This window comes from Pelodiscus sinensis, chromosome 13 (assembly GCF_049634645.1).
Source record: "Pelodiscus sinensis isolate JC-2024 chromosome 13, ASM4963464v1, whole genome shotgun sequence".
Lineage (NCBI taxonomy): Eukaryota > Metazoa > Chordata > Testudines > Trionychidae > Pelodiscus > Pelodiscus sinensis.
Window position 1 is genome coordinate 46,391,064 of NC_134723.1, and position 20,743 is coordinate 46,411,806.

At 43.4% G+C, this 20,743-nt stretch overlaps 1 protein-coding gene across 11 annotated transcripts in view; it reads left to right on the forward strand.

Moving 5' to 3' along the window:
* Nucleotides 1–20,743, forward strand: part of KLHL13 (kelch like family member 13) — a 134,170-nt gene that overhangs the window by 94,065 nt on the left and 19,362 nt on the right. For all 11 annotated transcript variants that reach the window (XM_075941167.1, XM_075941172.1, XM_075941170.1 and 8 more), the window contains 3 exons: nucleotides 4,661–4,793; nucleotides 5,062–5,258; nucleotides 15,582–16,377. In XM_075941167.1, the coding sequence (XP_075797282.1) occupies nucleotides 4,661–4,793; nucleotides 5,062–5,258; nucleotides 15,582–16,377 (1,126 nt within the window). The remainder of the gene's footprint in view (nucleotides 1–4,660; nucleotides 4,794–5,061; nucleotides 5,259–15,581; nucleotides 16,378–20,743) is intronic.

Here is a 20,743-nt window from a genome sequence, read left to right on the forward strand (position 1 = left end):
TTCCACCATTGGAATGGGGGCATGTGAATCTTGGAAACAGTCATGGTTAGCAAGACTGGGAGCTCTCTGCATGGCAGAGGTAGCAGTGCAGAGGTGGATGTGTGAATGAATCAGAGAATATCATGAAGAGCGCTAAGACAGTCTAAAAACATACTAGAGAAAAGGCCAAACGTGTCCTGAATTGCCAGGGAGATGGTCTTACTTCCACCCACAGCCCTACCCCACCCCACTATGCTTGATGGTAGAACCATCCCAACTAAAATCTTGTATTCCTTCCCTGTGGCTACAACATCTGTGACATCGCTCACCAGAGACATTGGGAAGCCTAATGCCCTGATTTTTTCATACAGCCATCCCAACTATATTTTGAAACATTTTAAGCCACCTTTTTCTGCAGATGATTACAAGCGAGTCATGCACAGCAAGCCTGTGCAGCTATTCGCTTTTAAGCTGAGGAACATTTTTTGATTTGATCAATTCTTCTCTCTAACTCTGAGTAAGAAATAAAGTTTATACATGTACTAAAGGTGCAGGTGAGTTAAACAAAATGTAGTGGGGCAACTTGTGGTGTATTCTCTGTGCCCATTTCCCTAATGGAGAATGGTCCGGCTGTAGCGCTACAGTCTGCTGGAGATAATGATCTAAAGGTGGTCTTCTGGCCATCCTGATCTAAATTCTCTTTGTTGGATCAACCAAACTAAGGCATTGTGGGATACTGTCACAGGCTTTTGCTCATCTTTGGCGGATATTGTCATCCTCTCTCAAGGTTATGAGGCTTTAAAATGCTATACGTTTCAGGAAGTAGTTCCTCTGTTTTCTCATTTCTGCTTAAAATTGTGTTGGCATCATTAGGCTTGAATCTAGGAAAAAGTCTATCGCACATACACATCTTTTGGTACTTGGGATTTTAGGCAGAAGTGCAGTTTGTTTTCTTGTATAGATGCCCTAAAGAATTACATCTTCTTTTAGGACTAGCTGCCAATATAGCTGAAGTGGATCACAAAAGATTTTCAAATTTAAACGAGGCAGTGCTTTTTATTTCTAATTGTTAGTTTGGGGTGAAAGTACCACTAGTACCTTAGTACCTAACTCCTGGGCCTTTGCTTGGTAGTACTTCTCCTTCAAATCTTAGGACAGCTCAGACTTTTTTCTCCCAGGTCCCCATGGTGCACCTCTTACCTCCCTGGGAACTATCACTGATTCTTTTTTCTACATGATTGGAAATAGCTTCTTCCTGGAGCCTTTGCAAAGCTGAACTTAACCTTATGGGAGGAGTTCCTTCCAGGCAGAAGCAAGGTTACTACGTGGGTACATTGATCACCATCCCACAGGATAGTGTATTCTAGGGCTACAAGGATTCTCATCAGCACTTAGTAGACTCTATACTTAAAAGTGCTCTCACAGAAGCACCCTCCTCCCCCCAAAAAAGTGGCTGGCTGCTACTATCTGTTCAATTTATAGTTTACTAGAAAGTGACTTTGGTCAGTACTGCGGCAGAGATTTTTTTTTGCTTGATCTTTCAGCACGGCAGCTACTATAGCAGCAAATAGCACTGTTTGAAGACCCTGGCAAACAGACATTGATCACAGCTCATTGCTTTCAGATTCCAGTTTGAAACAAATAATTTTTCTCAAGTCTTAATACCTATTCTTTCAAGATAGATTGGAGGACTAGTAGGTACTTCCTCTTATTTTGGGGGGCGGGGGGACGGACTAGTTAGAAGGCCTGATTAAAATGACCCAAGGGAGGGTTTTTTTGATTACTGAGATGCTTTATTTTGGTACTTGGTTAAAAGTAAATGGGTGGCTTGTATTATCTAATCGTCAAACATTAAACTTAGATTGGTTACAGAATATTTGGTCCTGTCCTTGGATCAGTCTGGTTTTTCTGGCTAGGATGGGAAGGGCAGTAAAGAAGATGGGAAGGTTTCCATAATTCTGTGTAGCCCAAAAGTTCAATACAGGGACATTCACTGCTCTTATAGGGTATGTCTGCAGTAGGGATGCAATGTTCTGGTCAGTCACTTAATCGGTTAAATCTTAAGTTTAACCATTAAAGTGGGATCCCATTCCACATTTCCCCCTCCCCCCCGAACCTCCCCGCTCCACGCAGGGCCAGCAGCTGTGTGTGTGTGGGGGAGGAGGAAAGGGGGTCAGCTTCTGCTCCCAGACACTCAATGTGGGGGATGGGGGGGCAGCAGAAGCCAGTAACCCAGCACACAGTGATGATAGGTGGCGGGGAGGAGGAGAGCTCCTGCTACCAGCCCCGCACCGGGCTGTAACAGTCCTCCAGCTACAACGGGCCATGAGCAGGGTGATGCTTACCAGATAACCGGTTAACTGGTTACCCGTTCACATCCCTCCTCTGTCATTTAAAAACCTGTGGCTGGCCCATGTGTACTAGCTTGGACTGCAGGGCTAGTTCAGTGTACATGCGTCTAGGCTTGTGCGTGGTGGGAGAGTCCCAGGCCTAGGGCTGGAGCCTGAACCAGATTGTCTGTCTGCACCACAGATTAACAGCCCCGCAGCCCGAGCCCAGTTGATTTGGCACACGCTCTCTGTGGTGTCTTGCTGTGGTAATCAGGTTTGCAGGGCACTAGCCACTTCGGTTACTATTGTTGCTGTAAACTGTCCTAGAATCCTAGAACAGTAGAACTGGAAGGGACCTCAAGAGGTCATCACATCCAGTTCCCTACCCTCACATCAGGACCAAGCACCATCTAGACCATACCTGACAGGTGTCTGTCCAACCTGCTCTTAAAATCTCCAGAGATGGAAATTCCACAACCCTCCAGGCAATTTATTCCAGTTTCACACCACCCTGACAGGCAGGAAGTTTTTCCTAATGTCCAACCTAAACCTCCCTGGCTGCAGTTTAAGCCCATTGCTAATAAGGATGTAAAATCCCATTAAATCAGTTAACCGCTTAAACAGGCCCCTTAACCCACACTCTGGCCAGCCATGGGTAAACTGATAAGCCTCACCTGGTGAGGGTGATGCTCACTGGTTAACCACTGACATCCCTAATTGCTGCTTGTCCTATCATCCTAGGTTAAGGAGACATTTTTTTCTCCCTTCTCCCTTTAGCAGCCTTTTAAGTATGTGAAGGCGGTTATGATGTCCCCTCTCAGTCTTCTTTTCTCCAGACTAAACAAATCCAGTTCTTTCAATCTTCTCTTGTAGGTCGTGGCTTCTAGAATTTTAGTCGTTTTTGTTGGTCCTCTCTTGACTTGCAGACGTCTAACTTTTCTAAATAACTTTTTACTTATTCTTTTCCTGTTTTAACTTTTCAATCTACCTCTTTTCCCCCAGCGAGTTGTCCAATCACCATCAACCTTCTTGGTGAAAACTGACACGCAGAAGTCGATGAACACCTCTGTCACTTCTACATTGTCCATTATTGGTTTTCCGTCTTCATTAAGTAATGGTCCTACTCTGTCCTTGGTCTTCCTCTTGCTTCTAATATTTTAGAATGTTTTTTGTTGCCCTTTTTGTCTCTAACTAGATTGTGCTCATTTTGTGCCTTAACTCCTTCTAATTTTGTCCCTGCATACTTTTGTTTTGTTTATATTCATCCTTTGTAATTTGACCTAGCGTCCACTTTCTATAGGGTTCCTTTCTGATTTTTAGATCATTCAAGATTTCCTGCTTACGCCAGGGTGATCTCTTGCCATACTTCCAATTTTGCTTGCATCCTTAATAATGTCTGTTTGAAAAACTACCTTTTTAATTGGTTTTTCTTAATTCTGCTTCCTGTGGTACCATCCTACCAGCTCCCTGAGTTTACTAAAGTCTCCCACCTTGAAATCCATTGTCTTTAGATTGCTAGTCTCCTTCCTACCATTCCTTAAAATCATGAATTCTGTCACTCCATGATCACGTTTACCCAGGCTGCCTTCCAGTCTCATAGTCTTGACAGTTCCTCCCTATTTGTCAAAATCAGATCTAAAACTGCTTCCCCCTCAGTAGCTTTTTCAACCTTCTGGAAAAAAAAAAAAGTCTCCAAATGCAGTCCATGAATTTATTGGATAATCTGTGCCCTGTTGTGCTACTTTCCCAGCAGATGTCTGGATAGTTGAAGTCCCTCATCACCAAGTCCTGTGCTTTGGTTGACTTTGTTAGCTCAAAAAAAGCTTTATCCACCTCTTCTTTCTGGTGAGGTGACCAGTAGTAGACCATGATGTCACCCTTGTTTTTTGCCCTTTTTATCCTTTCCCTGAGACTCTCAACAAGTCTGTCTCCTCTCTCCATCTCTGCTTCCATCCAAGAGTATACATTTTTAACAGAAGGGAACACCACCTCCCTTTTTTCTCTGCCTGGACTTTCTGAGCAAAACCAGTATTCCAGTCATGCATATCATCCCACCAAGTCTCTGTGATACCAACTATTGTACTTGTTTACTCACTATTCCCCATACTTTTTGCATTTGTATACAAACAACTAAGTTACTGATTTTTTTTTTTTAACCCTTCCCCCTGTTCCGTTTTCTCTCTCATTTATCCCTGCTCTTATCTCCCATTACTGTGTTCCTTGAGTTTCCAGCAGTGGTGTGAACTCCTTGACAACTTAAAGTAAATAACTTCCCTTAAATAAGGTAAACAAACTTTTTTACTTCTCACTTTATGGAGACTGGACAGTTAAAGTTGTGATCTTGTTTGCAGGGATTTGACCAACTGCGAATAGAAGGTTTACTTTGTGATGTGACGCTAGTACCAGGTGATGGTGATGAAGTATTTCCTGTTCACAGAGCTATGATGGCATCAGCTAGTGATTACTTCAAGGCAATGTTCACAGGTAATGCTTTTGCTTAAAACAGCTCAAAATCCAAATTTATTACCGAAACAGTCTTCATTGTTAGTCTAATAAATGTCTAATACAAATACTAGATCAAACACTTTTTTCCCTTCGTGGTATTATTAGAATAATAAAAAATCAGAATTGATTCATTTAATTGAAATTAAAGTTCAAGTGAGTTGACTTTGTGTAAGAATACATTTTTTAATTAGTGATCTCTTTCAAATGCAACTGAAGAACACATAACTTATCTAAATTCCATTCTCAGGTGGAATGAAGGAACAAGATTTAATGTGCATTAAGCTTCATGGTGTGAACAAAATAGGTCTAAAGAAGATTATTGATTTCATTTATACTGCAAAACTTTCTCTTAACATGGACAACCTTCAAGACACTCTAGAAGCTGCCAGCTTTTTGCAGATTTTACCAGTTTTGGACTTCTGTAAAGTGTTTCTGATATCTGGGGTAAGGCATTTTGATTTGATATAAGTTTCAAGTTCTGACTTAAAAAACCCAAGTCATTGTGTAGTATCCATAAGCAAGAATTTCATCATGACATTGGTAACTGGTTCACATACAGTATGTTCCTGTGCTCAAAGGAACCATACAACTGAATCTTATTTATTGTACCTAGCACTAATCACACTAAGCTTATGATTTAAATATCATGACACATTTAAAAAAAGGAACAGCTTGTTGCAGTGTCTAATTTTACTGCATGAACTGGAACATTTTATTTCAATAAATGATAGTCACACTTTTAGCTCGTTATGGATTTCTCTCACCGACACTCATTTTTTTATATCATACCATAAGAAAGTTTGAATGTTCAGTAGCTTATTCATTATTATTCAGTCAATTATTTGTCATCTTTATACTTGTGGCTTTGTATATACATTTTTTGAACGGATGATGTTACAATAATATTCTTTAAGTATAGTATACTCCAATACAGTGAATATGTAGGGGATGTCAGTAATGTTAATTATTTGAAAAGGTCATTACAAGGATTTTAATGGTGATCACTGTATGTTTGGCACACACACAGAGGAAAAACTTGTGTATTGAATATATACTGAACTTACAAATAGGCTGTGTCTACACTGGTGCAATCTTGCGCCAAAGCATCCGCTCTTGCGCAAAAACTTGCTGCCTGTCTACACCGGCCGTGTGTTCTTGCGCAAGTAAACTGACGTTCTACTGTATAAAATCAGGGCTTCTTGTGCAAGAATTATGATGCTCCCGCTCAGGAATAAGCCCTTTTGCGCAACTGTTCTTGTGCAAGAGGCCATTGTAGACAGTCAACATGAATTTCTTGCGCAAGAAAGCCCTACGGTTAAATTGGCCATCAGTTTTCTTGCGCAAGAGAGCATCTACACTGGCATGGATGCTCTTGTGCAAAAGCACATGCTAAAGAGTTTTTGCGCAAGATCATGCCAGTGTAGACGTAGCCTATAGCGTTGTCATGTGGTTGTGTCTCTTACAAAACCTATTATTGAGTTCCAAGTGAGTTAATAGTCTCTATTATCTCCCATTTCCATTTCCTCTCCCTCTCCCCCCCAGCAAAGGCCTGTTGAAAAGGAGAGCTTAAATCAGAGGATCATTTTTATAGATTTTAATGTAAAATGCAAGTATATAACCTTGCGTTTTATCATAAAAATCTATTAAAAAGCACTCCTATTATGTGGAATCTTACTTTTGGCAGCTTTTAACCTAAGCATTACATCTATAGACCCTGTGTGTATATATGTGTGCTCTTAATTGGTTGCACAATCGAGTTCATGTTTTCATTGTAATGAGCAGGTTTTTAACATAAAATCACAGCATCCCAAGATGAGGGAGGTATGTGCTAGTATATACAACCGTGGATCTGGAGAGACTTCATCACTTCTGAATCTCTTAAGGCTTTCCTATTACTTAGTTGTAACCTGAGAGAAAGCATAAAGAGGTTGTTTGCAATAGGAGTGTAAGTTGTGTTTTTACAGTAAAGTTATGTCTAAACTACATCCTTCTTTCGAAAGAGGGATGTAAATTAGACAGATCGAAATTGCAAATTAAGCCGGGATTTGAATTTCCCACACTTCATTTGCATAATGGCGGCCAGGAGTACAGGATCCTTTGAATAAGGGTTTTTCCCCCAAAAGAACCACATCTAGACAGCGGGTTTCACTTTCGAAATGCCCATTTTCGATAATGTGTGGCCACCATTATTCAAATAAAGCGCAAGAAATTCTAATCCCGGCTTCATTGGCAATTTCGGTCTGTCTAATTTACATCCTTTTTCAAAAGAGGGATGTTCTCTAGACATAGCCTAACTGAAAAACTCACACATTTACAGCACTACTTAGTTACCAGTCTACATGTATAGGCAATAGCTGTGAAAAAGGGTGAGGGATACTAGGACTGACAGTTGCTAGTGATCAGTTTTAAATGCTTTTCCCTAGTGTAGCAATATGTCTCCATAGGTGGTAGAAAAATGAAGTGTCTTGGAAAATCCACTGGCCATGTTCACACTAGGAAAAAAATATTTGTTTTTAAGAGCTCACATTAATGTGTTTGAAAATCCTAATGTGGATAAGACAATTTGTAGCTTTAACACACATCTGGTTAAGATAGACCCTGTGTTCCCAACTAGGATTTTACCCCCACTAGTATGTTAAAACTATAAGTGGTCTATGCTAGGATTTTACCATACTAGCTAACATGTTCAGAACAAACCTCTGTTTTCCTAGCAAATACCAGACCACTGAAAGCCAAGGGACTGAAGCTGACATTTTTGTTGAGATTACGTTAGTTGCAATCGTTAAAGGTTCTCAGGTTGACAATCTTCTGGCTTTAAAAAAAAGCAGGCTGCAGACAAAGTCACCTTAGAGATTCTCACCTCTGGAACTTATTTCCCCATCCTTGGCCCAACAGTGTCAAGACTGTTAATTTAAATTGTGTGTGAAATAATTCTCTGCCCGAACTCTCAAGACCTCTCTTGAGTTCAGTGAGGGAGTTGGGTTGCTTGTTTGAGATCCTTATTTTCCTGAGTGATTGACAAGATTTTCTGAGCACATTACTTTGTTTTATTATGTTACTACATTTGGACAGGTAATAGCTCCAAAGCCTAAGGCTAATTTCCGCAGGTTCCTTCAGAGTCTTTCTCAATAGTCACCAACTTGTGAAACATTAGCTCTTCCCAAGGCTGACAGATTTCTCTTCTAGACCCTATTTCTAACTGGAAAAATTGATCCTATAATTGAGTAGTAGTAAATTCAGTAAAATAAGCAAGCAGTTTTAAATGAGCATCTTTGGGGGAAGCTATAGAGCATGGTAGTGCACATTTTGATGACATTATTCAAAGTGGTAACACAGGGACATTCATCTGAATCCTATTTGTCTCTTATCGGGCATGGCATGGTGTTAGTATTGCAAATATGATTTCCACAAATGACTGGTAACCAAACAAAAGTGAATGTTTTTGGAGATAAGCAAGTCAGTGTGTGCGTGTCCATTATTAATGCTTTAAAAAGAGGTTAAGTATGTGCACTTGAGTGTTAACCATATATCTGAGCGTAGTCTGGTTAATTTGTTTTTTCATATTTTGTTTTTATCGGCTTCAAATGTTCAAGGAAAGCCCCCAGCAGAATTGCCAATGGAGTGTTTATCAAAAGCTTATTGAAATAGTAAAGGCCTCTCATCTGTGTGGTGTCTGTGAGTGAGGACTGTGAAAAACATTGTTACTCAGGAATCTGGAAAATATAATGCTAATTTGGCATCTAGCCCCTCACCTGTTTCATAGGTGTTCATAACCTGCTCTCAGATTTGATAAGCTTATACCTAGTATCATGCATCAGATATTGATTTTGGTTTCTTGCTAAGCATTCATCCTTGCTGAAAGACAGCAGTGCCTCAGTCTACCTTTTTGCTTGTGACAACAGGAATTTTTGACACACACTTTCTTGTGGAATTTATTCACAAAAAACTGAAGTCTTAAGTTGCAAATATTTTTCTTCTACGCGAATGAGAATATACAGATTTTCTGTTAAGGACCCATAACGTTTGAGCTTGCAAATGTGTTTGAAGCCATTTTCAAGCACTGTTATAATATAAATCTTTGTCTGCATTGACTGTTGTGGATGATACCACGCTGGGAGGGGTCGCAAGTGCTTCGGAGGATGGATTATCATTTAAAATGATCTGGGCAAGCCAGAGAAATGGTCTGAGGTAAATAAGATGATGATCAATAAGGAGAAATGCAAAGTGCTCCACTTAGGAAGGAGCAATCAGTTGCACATGTACAGAACGGGAAGCGACTATTTAGGGAGGAGTGTTGGCCTGTTCTGGGCCACGTTTCGAGAAAGCTGAGGACAAATTGGAGAAGGTCTACAGAAAAGCAACAAGAACAATTAAAGCTCTAGAACACATGGCCTGTGAGGGAAAACTGAACAAAAGGGGATTTCTTTAGTTTGGAAAACAGAAGATGGTGGGACCATGAAAGAAGGTGTCGCCACTATAAGTTGCCTTGATATACATTGATTCTGCATTAGTATCGTTGATGCATGTGGGAACAGTTCTGTTGTAAGTCCTCCCGTACGCCACTCTTTATCGCACAACAAAGAGACCAATTCGCGCAAATGGAAGTCGGCCGCGGGGAAAAAATTCCCCGCTACATGTCCACAATTTCTGAACGTATCTTGGACGTGTAGCGAGGACACCCTGTAGCAGTTTTCAAGTACATAAAAAAGATCCTTACAAGGAGGAGGGAGGGAAAAAAATTGTTAGGGCAAGAAGCAATGGGCTGAAATTGCAGCAAGGGAGGTTTAGGTTGGACATTAGGAAAAACTTCCTACCTGCCAGGGTGGTGAAACACTGGAATAAATTGCCCAGGGAGGATGGGGAATCATCATGGTTGAAGATTGAAACAGACCTGTCCGGGGTGGTCTAGAACCATGGTCACCAACTGGTCAGGGCTTGACCAGTCGGTTGCGAGGCGTTCGCGGGTCTCCCGCCCCCAAGAAGCCCCACTACCTACCTCCAGTGAAAATGGAGGTAGTGCCGGCTTCCTGCGGGGTGGATGGAAGTCCTGCAGCTGCGCGCCGCTTCCGGAAGTGTGCTGGCTGCTCCCCTTCCTCAGGTCTGTGGCGTGCGGTGCCGGAACTTGTGGGAGGGGGCTACCCGAAGAGGCAGGCGTGGGGGCTTCCCTGCGCTGCCGGAGGGGGAGTTGGCCCTGGAGGAGGTGCGTGCGGGGGCTTCCCTCCTCTGTGCCGGGGGGAGGGAGAGGTTCTGGAAGGAGCCTGGTGCAGGGGACTCTCTGCCTCCACTGGCACCCTGTCCCCTGCTGCAGAACCCTGTCCCCTGCCCCAGCACCCACTAGCATCCTTCCTCAGTACCATGTCCCCTGCTCCTACCAGCACAGTTGGGGCCACATTAGTGAGGCTTGGGGGGGGGGAGGGGGGAGAGGAGGGTTTTTTGCATCTCCTTTGTGTGGCCCCAACTGACTTTTCTGTGGGTCAGTGACCCCCTGCCCTTCTCATAAATAAAGGCAGTGCAGAAACTTTTTGTTTGACATAGTATTTTTTTTAAAATGAAGCCTGGAGAACAAACCCCCAATTGGGGTCAACCTCCCCCCATTTCGCTGCAGCATTATAACACTCCTGTACCCCCCTAGATCTGAGCCCATCATACACTGGAACCCCCTGCCCTGAGCCCCTCACATACCCCAAGCCAAATTCCTGCACCCTCACAGCCACAAGCCTGTAGCTTGCTTAGTACCGCAACCCTCCATCTGACCCCAACGCTCCCCAGCCTGGAGCCCCCTCCCTGAGCCAGCATCCCCTTTTCCATCTCCTCCTGCATCCAAATTTCCTCCCAGAGCATGCACCTCTAACCCCTTCCCACACCCAAATCCCTCATTCCCACCCCAGAGCCCACACATCCTGTCTCACCCCAGTGAGGGCATGGCCAGACTGCAGGAGTTTTTCCAGGATTCCAGAGAGATCCTGGAAAAACTCTTCTGCATCCAGGGATGCATTTTTTGTTCTGCTTTTTTTAGTGGAAGAGCAAATGTGCTCTTTTGGTAACCCCTATGTTCCTCTTTCCATGAGGAATAAGGGGGATTCCAAAAGAATGGGTTTTTCTAACATTTGGTCCAATCTAGACAGGCCAAATGTTGGAAAAACCTCTTCCTACAAAAGAATTGGGGGGGGGGGGGAGTGGCAGTGTAGAGTATATAAGGGCTGGGGATAGCAAGTGATGGAGAGGAGGAGAATAGAGAGGGTGGGGCTTCTAGGAAGGGGTGGGGCCTTGGGGAGAGATGGGGTGGTAGATCTTTGCTTGTTCTGAGATTTAAAAAGTGACCTTGGGTGTAAAAAGGTTGGAAACCACTAGTCTAGATAATACTTTCCCGCCATGGGGATGGGACTAGATGATGTCTTGAGGTCCCTTCCAGTTCTTTGCTTTGTGGTACCAGCCCTGCTACTAACTGTAATATAGTCTCTGGTGGGTCATGGTAGTTCCTTAGTGTGGACTGGGAAATCAGTTTGTGTATGAACGTGGATCTCCAAAGCAGGGGAGAAGAGCGGGGGAAGAGAGAGCGCTCAGCTCACCTTCCATGTTGTGGATTGCTGTCGTGACTTTTAAATCCGCTAGAATGCTTGGCGCGGAAGCCTGAAGTGTACAAAGCATGGCAGGGATGGCGGATGGATTGGTGAGAGTGGCAGCCAGCTGTTGTGCAGTGGCTTAAGAAGTTTCTCATTGAAAATCCCATGTTCCTGAGGCAGGTAGCTCAATGAGAAGTGCCCCTCTAACTTGCCTTTAGACACACCCAGGTGTAAAATCTGTGCAGGTGAATCAGTCCAGTTTGAGCTGGCCAGAGCCGGTTGTGAAAAAGACCTCGACATTGTGAAGGTCTCTTCATGGGAGCCCAGACCAACTGGGAGAGAGGTGTCAAGATTGTGAGGCACAGAGGAATTAAGGTTTTATTTTCAGTAACTTTCTGTGGAGCTCTTTGCCATTCATGAAAGCTGGAAAAAGAGAAATGCCTGTTACTTTAGTGGAAAATTTATACCTCTCTTCTGAATGATGATATATTGCAGCTCTCTAGCTAGCTACTCCCTTGATTTGCTCCTTTTTAACTGGAAGTTTTAGCTTTTAGGGGAGTGTTGGGTGAATTAACTGGAACTGTTTTGCTGTTTTTGCTTAAACCCCACTAAAGAAAAAATACTTATTGGGAATGAACTCTCCCTCAGCTCTGTCAGGTAGAGCTGCTAATGTTAGTCCAATTTTATAGCCTTTGTCTGTGTGTAAAATGTCTTTGATGTTCAAATATCTCATCAGCTTTTTTGTAAGAGAAATTGTACATTTTGCCTTAGGCTGTTCCTTTAAGTCATAAAGCTTTGCCATTCATTTCAGCTATGGAGGTTGAACTACTCCATTGCCTATTAATGAGCTCCTTTTATTCTTGGGCTTCATACAATAGCAGCAGCTCCTGTGTCTACCATAGTGGTTATAACAGAAGACATACAAATTAAAGAAGCTATAAAGCAAGTTGCTCTGTACTAAGCAGTATTTGGAGACTATTTTCTCTGTGTACTGTATCTTGTCCAAATCTTGAATATTTCAGTGTGAGTGATTATTATACACGGTGCTTTTTGGTAGAGTATTTCCCCCACTCTAAATCAAGTGTATTTTTTATATATTTTTAAAAAGTAATGACTGTAAATCAAATGAGAATTAATCTGTACAGTCTAATGTAGCCTGACAGCTGGCTAAATGCTTGTAAAACCAATCAAAAGTTACTCATTTGGCTAGTGGAAAGGTATCTTTTTCAAGAAAACACCATTTATATTCAATCATCAGCCTGTTGATTCATAAGCCAACCCCTCAAGTTTAAAAAAAAAAAAGTAAATACACAGTGACCTGTACATAAGCCAACTCTATCAGCTGTTGGCAAACTTCCGGGCCCAGCTTGTCAGTATAAGCCGGTGTCACATCGAGGCGTTTTGTTTATTTGGAGCATCTACAGGCATAGAGTCCTGCAGCTCCCTGTGTCTGATTGGCTGTTTCTGGCCAACAGCAGAGGCAGAATGTGGCCGGCCGCGCCACTTACTGCAGCTCCCATTGGCTGGGAACAGCAAACAGGTACATAAGTCCTGGCATGCCAGCAGATTGTCTTGCTGGGCTGGGAACTAACATTTGCTGACTTGCTTCCCTCCGCCATTTTAAAAAAAAATGTAGCCACACAATGACCCATTGATAAGCCAACCCCCTGCTCTTAGCGCTACCATTTTTAACCAAATAAATTCAGCTATGGTGGAATATACACGGGACCTTCAGTTTTCATTAAAATGTTAAGGGAAGTTCATTTATTGTCCAGACCAGCATAGAAAAGTGCACAATCCTGAAAATGCACCTTAAGGACACTGGGCTGGATGGACCTTTGGTCTGACCCACTATGGCCGTTCTTGTGTTCTTAATAACTGATTAAGATGATTAAATAGATTATGCACAATTAAGGGATGTGAATGGTTAACCAGTAAGTGTCACCTTAATGGGTGAGGCTTATCTGTTCCTGTTAACCTGTGGAGGCTGGAGCAGCTCCCAGGCGGGGGCTGCTCCGACTGGCTGGCTGGAGCAGCCCCTGTCCATGGTAGTTGCCCCTTCTTTTAAACGCCTCCCCCCCAGCAGCTCTGACCTGCCAGCTGGAGCAGTCATTGTCTGTGGCAGCGGTCGCTCCAACCCAGTGTTTAACCTGTTAACTACTTCAATGGGATTTTACATCCCTATGCAGCACAACGAAGTTGTGGTAAATGAGATTTAGACTAGGTCGTCAATTAAACCATTGTAACGATTTAAATTTCAAGAGTAAGTATTTTGCAGAATAGATTTGAGATGGTCTACTTTGAGATCTGCAGTTAGCGTTTAGCAGTGTATCATACAAACCGTTGCCACACACAAAACTCAGTCAAACAAGAGTGCTTCTGAGCTGGGACCTTACAGAAAAACAAACCTGTAAATTGAGATTCCCCTCACTGTGTCCTAGAGCTTGGGCTCCAGCCTGAGCCCAGAAATTTACACAGCAAGGCAACTGTTCTGTAGCCTGAGCCCCGCCAGCCCACATCAGCTGGCATAGTCTCTGTATAGATGTACATCAAGTCTTTCAGTGCACCACCTGCTCCTGTTGAAATTAAGGTTTAAAATTAGTAGCTTTCTATAAATTAGTTATGATTGAGCTTGGCAGAATTCAATTTTTGTTTGATAATTTTCACAGATATCAAGGTTTTATTAAGTTTTTTTATCGTCATTCACAATTACAGAAAATTGTGGCTGGGGGAGGGGGAGAGAGCTGTCAGACAGTGGGGAACAGATGATTTTTTTATGACAGCAGAGATTCAAAAAGATAAAGCTTTGTAACTGTTAAAAGACAAATGTCTACATTGCATGTTGTGTATATATAATAATTATCCTTAAACCCTAATTTTTCCAGCAGCACTTTCTTTCTGTGCTGCCATAAATTTTGATTGACAAAATATTTCCATCAGTAACAATTTTTGGTTGTGATATAAAATTGACATTTGTTAATATATACACTGTGACAGAGCAGGGGTGATACAGCAGGTGAAAGAGGCAGTCAGCAATCCTGGCTAATTAGGGGCAGCTGAGATGGGGGCTGCAAAATCAATTAAGACCCAGGTGAAACTAATTGGGGCTGCCTGGAGGCCTATTTAAGAACTCTCCCTGTAAGTGAGGGGAAAGAGAGCTGAGAAGGAGTTTGGAGAGAGCAAGACATTGGAGGAGCCAAGAGACTGGCATCAACCTTGTTAAAGACTACAGGGAGACGACAAATCTCAAACTAAGGCGAGTGAGCCATGTACTGTGACTCCTAGACGGTGGGCCAGTGAGCTGAACAGGTGTCAGGGGCCCAGGAGTGGGACTGACCCTGCCACAACACCCATAAAAATCTAACCTTAGGGGCCTGTTTTTGGTGCATGAGTATTCTTCTTTACACAGAAGATACCTAAGGCATTAAAAATTCAGAGTAACTGGAGAAACAATCAGTGTTTTCCTAAAATACTTCTGGTTTTTCTCTTAGACACTTCAAAGTGTCCTGAAGCAAGTTAAGACATTTCTGGGCAGATTAACTTGTCAGATCGCTAAAATCTTAATTATTAGTTTCCTGCTATTGCTTTGTGTATAGTTTACCATCATGTGCAAGTGAATGTTTCTCAGGGAACAGCTTACATACTAAAAATGATATGCAGCGTGAGTGCTGATTTTGGAGGATTGCTTATCTGTGGAGGAAAAGTCATAAAATATGGCTTATTTTCTAGTTTAAAAAAATGGAGGGGCTCATGTTATAACTGTTTAAACATAGGAATATGTTAGGAATTTAAGGCCAAACCTGAGTTCACGTGCCGGAGCGATGTATCTCTCCTCTTACCGCATGTCCCCATTCCCAGCTTACCAGGATGTTTGCAGAGCACTTTGAAGGTAAAGTGCCTTATAATTGCTATGTATCCTCATTTTATGGTAGCAGATCTGACCTAGTTAATATATGCCATCTGTTCTCCAGTAGTCCCATTTCTTTCTTCAAAACAACTACTTTACTGTGTCTGTCCTTGCAATGATGAACATTGCATTTGACTGAGTATTTGTTTATATGAGCAAATCACAGTGGGCATTGCAAAATGATGCAAATGTTGCTAGTTCCATAGGATTTCTTAAATTGTTCATTATCCTAATGTGGCTAAACGAAGAACAAATTAGGAGAAAGTGTTTTGATTCCTCTTTCTATTCGCTTAATAGGTTTCGTTAGAAAATTGTGTTGAGGTTGGGCGGATTGCCAATACGTACAATCTTACAGAAGTGGATAAATATGTTAATAATTTCATCCTGAAGAACTTCCCCGCATTATTAAGCACCGGTGAGTTTGTGAAACTCCCCTTTGAACGTCTTGCCTTTGTGCTTTCAAGCAATAGCCTTAAAAACTGCACTGAGCTCGAACTCTTCAAGGCTGCTTGTCGCTGGCTACGGTATGAGGAGCCTCGAATGGAATATGCTGCAAAACTCATGAAGAATATCAGATTTCCTCTGATGACACCACAGGATCTTATTAATTATGTACAAACAGTGGATTTCATGAGAACTGACAACACGTGTGTGAATTTGCTTTTGGAAGCCAGCAACTACCAAATGATGCCGTACATGCAGCCAGTCATGCAGTCAGAAAGAACTGCCATTCGATCAGATAATACTCATTTAGTAACATTGGGGGGAGTGTTAAGGCAGCAACTGGTTGTCAGCAAAGAATTACGGATGTATGATGAAAAGGCACACGAATGGAAATCATTAGCTCCCATGGATGCACCAAGATACCAGCATGGCATTGCTGTGATTGGAAACTTTCTTTACGTAGTTGGCGGGCAGAGCAATTATGATACAAAAGGAAAAACAGCGGTTGACACAGTCTTCAGATTTGATCCCCGCTATAATAAGTGGATGCAAGTTGCATCTTTAAATGAGAAGCGAACCTTCTTCCACCTAAGTGCTCTCAAAGGACATTTATATGCAGTTGGAGGCCGAAATGCAGCGGGTGAACTAGGTAAGTGTGTTTTATCTTCTAAGTATGAATTTTTGTCTTACAATTATGCAGTTCTGTGAACCAGAGGGAGGAAAAACAAGTATCCTAATTTAGGAATAATTTAAAACCAGATTTTCTGGCAGCATCTGTAGAGATTAACTTGGACATTATCAATGAATTTCAGGTATACTTTGTGAAGGGAGAGCAGAATAAACTAGTAAAATAAAGTGACATGTTTCTGACTGAATTAAATATGTAATGTACGCTGTTTTCATCTTTAACATCAACCTGGCTTTAAAAAATGCTCACTGTCATTTATTAAAATGCTTGAGGAAGACTACTGAGTTTTACCAAGTTTCTTTAGAATATTTGAGTGAAGAAACACTTCATGCAAATAGGTTAACGGTTTCCAGCTCTGCCTCTGTGGAACAGTTGATTTTCAAACACATCATGATTTTAGTAATTTGTTAAATTATTTTGGTTTACATAATCTAAACATGGTTTCTATTTGGATAAGAATGTCTCTTGTACTTGAAGGACACCCATAAAGTTACTCTGAGAAGATGGGACTTTCTTGAAATAATTGCAATAGTCATTTTGGAATATCAGTGTTTTAAATGTGTTTCTTGAAGGCAGGCTAAGAAGTTCTCTATGAGGCTAAAAATGTTCTAACACTCCACTTGTTTATCACTAAAAATTACTTGTTCATTTTTAGTCTCTGTACCTCCTGGTTAAGGTTCCCTATTAAGTGTCCTTTTTTCACTTCCTCCTTGCCAAAAAATGTAGATTTTTTTTTTGTGCCATGTATAATGAATTAAATTAGAAAGAATAAAAAATGATCAGCCTACAGTAGGTCGTAGCTAGTCCCTTTGAATTCAGCACAAGCTGTCATAAATGTGAGACTATTACTTCAGGCAGAGTTCAGAGTTTATAGACAGATTTCCCTATATATAGTAGGGATATTAACAGGTAACCAGGTGATTCTTCTTGTTAACCAGTGGCCTGACTGGGGCAGCCCCCTGCACACGGGATCCTGGTTAAATGGGAGTTTACATCCCTACTACATATCCATTTGTAGGTTTTGTCTCTGTGCATTGGAAATCTAATGAGAAACAGTATTATACTTCACATTTCTTACTGCATAATATAATTTCACTCAAATCACACTAAGTGTACACATTAATTTTATTTAAGTTTCAGTCTGTCTTATCCCCATTCACAGCAGAGGCTTTGCAGCACGCCTGGGTCTGTAGTAAAATCTCCTATTGCTAAAACTTTAGTACTTTTGTGACTATACTGTAGTGTAATTTTTATAAATGTACAGTGAAGTATTGTTTCATTTAAAACTAATCAGAAAAAATTAACTAATTGTTCTGTGATGGAGCATTTGATTTCTTCCCTCCCCCCATTTTGTTGATTTTACAAATTTACAAAATTCAGATAATCTACAATAGATTTTAGTCATATACAGGCAGTCCCCGGGTTACGTACAAGATAGGGACTGTAGGTTTGTTCTTAAGTTGAATCTGTATGTAAGTCGGAACTGGCGTCCAGATTCAGCCACTGCTGAAACTGATCAGTTTCAACAGCGGCTGAATCTGGACGCCAGTTCTGACTTACATACAGATTCAACTTAAGAACCCCAGGCATCCCCAAGTCAGCTACTGCTGAAACTGATCAGCGGCTGATTCCAGGAAGCCCGGGGCAGGGGCTTCCTGTAGTCAGCCACTGGTCATTTTCAGCAGCTGCTGACTAGGGGACACCTGGAGCAGAGCAGCTGGGGTGCTGCTGGGTTGGTCCAGTGGCACCCAGAGCGGCGCTACGGGACCAACCGGCAGTGCCCCAGCTGCTGTACCACAGGCGTCCGGAGCAAAGCCGCGGAGCACGGGGGCAGCGGGACAGCCCAGACGCGCCGTGGCTATCCTGCTGCCCTCGGGCTCCGTGGCTTTGCTCTGCTCTGCTCCCCGTCCCCCAGGTCTGCAGACCAGGGGGAGGGGGAGCAGAGTAGAGCAGAGCGGCGGAACGCGCGGCCAGCTGACAGCCCAGATGCGTCTGGGCTGTCAGCTGGCCGCGTGCTCCGCTCTGCTCCCCCTCCCCCTGGTCTGCAGACCAGGGGGAGCGTAGCGGAGCAGAGCAGAGCAGAGCGGCGGAACGCGCAGCCAGCTGACAGCCCAGACTCTGGGCTGTCAGCTGGCCGCGCGTTCCGCCGCCGCTTTGCTTCCTCTCCCTGGTCTGCTCGAGACCAGGGAGAGGAAGTGCCCCGTTCGTAACTGCGGATCCAACATAAGTCGGATCCGCGTAACTCGGGGACTGCCTGTAATTTCCTTTTTGGGAAGCATATAGTGCTACGGTTGCAGACTTCTAATTCTTTTGTCAAGGTTCTGAGTAGTGGAATCGATTTTTGGGGATTTTTGTTGTTAATGTTAACCAAATTGTTTCAAACACAGTTTTTCATGCAACCATTTCATACTTTACAGGCAGACCCCGGGTTACGTAGATCTGACTTATGTCGGATCCCTACTTAAGAAGTGGGTGAGGGAATCCCGAACTAGCTGAGCGCCCCCCCCCCCCCCCAGCAGACAGCCGAGACGCGCCGCGGCGGTCCTGCCTCCCGCGTCCTCCGTGGCGAGAAAAGTTGCTCTGCATCTCCCTGGTCCGCTGGGAGACCAGGGAGACGCGGAGCAAAGCCGGGGAGGACGCGGGCGGTGGGACCGCCGAGATGCGTCGCAATCCCGCTGCCCCCATTCTCCGTGGCGAGAAAAGCCTGGTCTGCTGGGGGGGGAGTGTGCAGCTAGTGCGCCCCCCAGCAGACCAGGCTTTTCTCGCCGCTGGTCAGTTTCAGCAGCGGCTGAATCAGGTCGCCTGGGGTAGAGCAGCTGGGGGGCTGCCGGGTTGGTCCCACAGCGCCAAGGTGTCGTGCTACTGGACCAACCCGGCAGCATCCCAGCTGCTCTGCCCCAGGCGTCCCCAAGTCAGCCGCTGGTCAGTTTCAACAGCGGCTGAATCTGGATGCCTGGGACAGAGCAGCTGGGGCGCTGCCGGGTTGGTCCCCGTAGCGCCGTACCTTGGTGCTGCGGGGACCAACCTGGCAGCACCCCAGCTGCTCTACCCCAGGTGTCCCCAAGTCAGCTGCTGCTGAAACTGATCAGCGGCTGATTCCAGGAAGCCCGGGGCAAAGCAGCTCTGCCTCGGGCTTCCTGTAGTCAGCCGCTGGTCAGTTTCAGCAGCGGCTGAATCGGGGACACCTGGGGTGCAATATGTACCAGTTCCGACTTACTTACAAATTCAACTTAAGAACAAACCTACAGTCCCTATCTTGTATGTAACCCGGGGTCTGCCTGTACATATAAATACATTTTTAGCAAAAATGATTGTGATTGGTAACTTCCTTTTTCTGCTTGGTGATGCAACATGCTGTGAAAGTTTTGTGGCCTTGTGGGTGTACCTACTGCTCGTTTAATGAGCACAAACCATCATTCACTTGTAGGAACTAGTGTCAGAGCACCTTGTTTTCAGTGGAGGTAATGGTTCATTGACTGATAATCCACTGTGCTGTGTTATAAAGGGCAGAGTTGAGGGTCTCTACTCATTTTTCAATTCTCACAGACACTTACGGAGTTCCTTAGGTGTTCCAGCAGTATAATATTTTGCTGCCTGTCATAGGAATGTGAACGGGTAACCGGTTACACTAGGTGCTACAGTTGGGGTGTTGGAGGGGATTTTGGGTGCTGCTTCGGTTCTGGTTGGGCTGCGCTTACCTCAGGCAGTTCCCAGAAGCAGCCAGCACATATACCTTGTAGGTGATGGGCCTAGGGGATTCTGTGCATTGTCTGTTGATGAATCCAGTTGACCTTGAGGACAGATGTTCAGAGGTTTTTTTAGTACTTTTTGCATGCACGGTGCCATGACAAAATCTTTAGATGAAAGAGTTGTCTCTCTCCAAAGTGTGCTGTATAAACAGCCTAAGCATCTAATCAGTCTGATACTTTTCCTGACTGCAATGTAGTGATTTGAGTTGATTTAAGACACTGATTAGATTGGCCATACAAGAGACTATCAGTGTCAATACACCAAGTTGCAGCAGTTTAACTAAATCCGTATCAAATCACATCTTCGGTTAGTCATGCAGTTTTATCTGTAAACCAGGGGTTGAATTTAGGGAGAGCACTAAACCTATTTCAAGTGGTAACATTGTGACCAAAGATTTCCCTGCAGTCTAAGACAGGAAATGAAGGAATATTGTGTTGAACATAACCTCCACACAAGTTAAACTGGTAACGTCCATGTGGAGCTGGCAAAGTGCTTTTAGTCTGTTGGCATGAGGAGCTCTGTATAAATGTCAGTTATTCTGGCTGCGTAGGGTTTTGATTTCAATACTGAAATACTG